Raw genomic sequence first — 3,158 nt, 5'->3', positions numbered from 1 at the left:
CCGAAAGGACAACAGGGAATCACCAAGCTATTGTCACCTTAACTACTGGGTTGATAATTAACGTCTGTTAAGGGAGGTGGGTAGGAGGTGAGGAGAAAGAGACAGAGACGGGGTGGGGGGAGAGAGAGAGGCAGAGACACAGAGAGAGACAGACAGACACACACACACACACACACAGAGAGAGAGAGAGAGAGAGAGAGAGAGAGAGAGAGAGAGAGAGAGAGAGAGAGAGAGAGAGATATCCCGGACCTCCGTTTCCGAGGAAAATGAAGTGAAGCATAAGAATGAAACCAATTAGGTGACATTTGAACTTCCTGCCTGAGCAAATTTGGCCTGATTGCCAGAATCTGAGAATAATAATACAATTTCCAGAGTGTGCGGGACTCGTAGCTGCTGCATCTGATTCGTGAGCAAGCTGCCGACAGTGGCTATCTACAGCCCGCAGCCCCAAGCCTGCCAGGGCCTTCTCTTGTGCTCCCCAAATCGCCAGGCTGCGCTCTCCAAACAGTCTAGCCGGGCTAGAGCTGAGTACGCGAGAGGCGGGGGAGGGTGGAAAATGCGAACCATGTGTTGGGGATGGGGGGGGGGATGTTATGGGTCTGGTAGTTTGAGATGAGGCTGGAGACTGTGTGTGTGGCAAGGAAACAGAGGGGCAAGAGTTTCAAGTTAATGAGATCAGGACACCCCCTGGGAAGACTCCTCAGGTTTCCAAAGGAAAAAAAAACCCACAGGTGGTGGGATAGACACTCGCAAGAGGCCGAAGGTACTGGGGTTCCCGACCGTGTGCGGGAACCCACTCCGCTCAGCACACTGCCTCTGAGCTCCTTACCTTGGTCGGTGATGGAGCGGATGCCCAGGATGTCCGTGACGGAATGAGAGGAGGGCCAGGTGCGCGGCAAGGCCACCGACCCGGGGATGGCCGGCACCCCAGGTGGTGTAGGCACCTTAGCAGCTGCCGCGGTGATGGGACTGGGGTACGAGTAGATGTGGTTGTAGGGCAGCGCGGGCTGCGGCGCGGGCTGGTGCTGCTTGTACGAGTCGTAGTGACCTTGCTGGGCCAAGTTGCCGATCTTGTTGCGCAGAATCCGGCTGATGGAACTCACCGAGGGCACGTTGTACTTGTCGCACACGCCATCCGCCAGCAGGCGGTCCCGGATCTCCCAAGCGAAGATGCCTGGGTCCCTCTGCTTGTAAGTCCGGATGTGTTTTACCACAGTAGGGGTGGTGACCCGAGGCTTGCTTCCCCCGATAGCTCCCGGCAAAATCGAACCGGTCTCGTTGTAGCGCGCCAAGATCTTGCTGACGCAGCCGTGCGAGACCCGTAGCTGGCGGCTGATGTCACAAGGTCGGATGCCCAGTTGGGCTAATTCCACGATGCGAAGCCGAATGGCGTTGGGCAGCGGCCTTCCGTTCACGAACACTCCTCCCAGCTGGTTCACCTCCCCGAAGGCTGGCTCTGCAAAAGGAGCACAGAGCGCGCCACAACGCGCACCAACTGCTTGGGACAGCCGCCTGCCACTCGGCCTCCAAGAGCGTCCAGGGGCAGGGCTATGACACCCTCCTTTAAGGACTGGGGTTGCCCCGAAACCAGACTGTTCCGGCCTGAGCCAAACGGCCCAAAACAAGCGGCGGCCAGACCTCGCTCCTGCTTTGCGATCCCCAACTACAAACAAGAAAAGAGACCCAGGGCAACTCGGGACACTCAAAACTCTCCGAAGCAGGCGGGGAAATCGGTCCTGATGCTCCAGCGCGCCCCTCTTTGCCTGCCTAGCACCAAAACGCTTAGCCCCTGCTCCCCTCCACCGCCTTACCCCTCCCTTCTGCGGGGTTAGACGCAGTCCAGGGAAAGCTGGGGATGGGGGTGGGGGGATGGTTTTGTTCTGTTTTGCTTGCATGTGTAAGTAAACACGTGTGCAACAAAACTTGGATTGACACTGGGGCTACGAGATTCGCCAATACCACGGCCCTCTTCCCTTAAAATCGGGAAATGGCATCAATTGCCACCCAGTAGCTCCCACAGAAACCTTTTCGCCGCTGACCCTTGGCGTGTGCTTACAGCTCCTAGGGACGCGGTCTGAGTCAATAGAGCGCGGTGGCGCGCCTCAGCGCCCTCCCTCTGGCCCTCGCCTGCTCGCTCCCTCCCTCCTCGGGTCTGACAACGTCCCCCGCAGCCACTCACCCATTGCTCCGAGAAGTACACCAACCCGGCCCCAGTTCCGCACTCCCAGAAAGAAACTTTTTCCTTGCTCTCACTGGGCCGGCCTGTCGCTGCTGCTCCAAGCCGCGAGTGCCTTGGCTTCTCCCCGGGAGGAGGCGACAAGAGTGCCAAAGGAAAGAGTAAAAGGAAGTCTGTGCCCGGCTGAAAGAGGCTTGAGTTCTGCATTTCAATCTAAGCAGCAACGTGGGCTGGGCTGAACAGGGCCGGGCGGCTCAGTCTATCACTCACTTGTGACACACCCCAAAAGAGGTGGGCCCGCGGGCAACCTGCGTTGTAATTGGTGCAGGGCGGTGAGTGACAGCTCAGGCAGGGAAACTCCTTCCGCCGTCTGTTTCTGGCTGGCTCCGCACCTGGGTGACTAAATACAATGAATAAGAGTGTTTGACGTCTTCCCAGGGGCGCCGCAAACAGTGCAAAACCAAGCTGATAAAAATGCTGAATAAGCGAACAGAAGCTTTGGTCTCGGTTTGAATGACTTTAAGTGGGTAGAGACCTAGGACACCTTTTGGAGAAGAGATGAACTTGTCAAAATTGAAATTGGAGGTTAAGACACTAAGGGGGCAAGTGGGCACGACCGTTAAGGGCGTTAGGGTGACTGAGAACTACCTGTCATGCTGACAGACCTTTGGGGACTGTCAGAATCTCGCCTACAAATTCTACCTCCTTCCAGTTCACGTAGGATGGGGAGAACTCAGAAGATAGATAGAGCGGAGGAGCCGCTTGAGGTGTAAAGACGAGACTCCTTCCCGTACCCCGCCCGAAATGGCTAGTCCCACAGTGAGAGGCTAAACCTCAGGCAAGTAGGATTCTAGCAGAGGCCGGGTGCTGTGAGGAAAAAATTTTAAAAGCCAGACTAAAGAGGAGCACAAGACCTCCACGGGGAAGGAGGGTTGATACCCGGAGCGCTGGTGGCAGAGGCCAAGTCCATCCCCCCCCCCCC

General features: G+C 56.9%; 1 protein-coding gene across 2 annotated transcripts in view; it reads right to left on the bottom strand.

Annotated features, from left to right (window-relative positions):
* The window catches only part of Pax9 (paired box 9), a 15,550-nt gene extending 13,147 nt beyond the window's left edge, over positions 1 to 2,403 (bottom strand). The window contains exons 1-2 of one of the 2 annotated variants that reach the window (XM_031357302.1): positions 2,180 to 2,403; positions 830 to 1,456 (exon numbers count right to left, since the gene is read on the bottom strand). In XM_031357302.1, coding sequence (XP_031213162.1) covers positions 830 to 1,456; positions 2,180 to 2,183 — 631 coding nt within the window. In that variant the 5' untranslated portion in view covers positions 2,184 to 2,403. The remainder of the gene's footprint in view (positions 1 to 829; positions 1,457 to 2,179) is intronic. The other variant, XM_031357303.1, reaches the window with a different exon arrangement.
* Between the last annotated feature and the right edge of the window lie 755 nt (positions 2,404 to 3,158).

Source organism: Mastomys coucha, unplaced genomic scaffold (genome assembly GCF_008632895.1).
Source record: "Mastomys coucha isolate ucsf_1 unplaced genomic scaffold, UCSF_Mcou_1 pScaffold6, whole genome shotgun sequence".
NCBI classification, from domain to species: Eukaryota; Metazoa; Chordata; class Mammalia; order Rodentia; family Muridae; genus Mastomys; species Mastomys coucha.
Note: the sequence above shows the minus strand (reverse complement) of the source record. Positions and strands in the feature narration are given on the sequence as shown.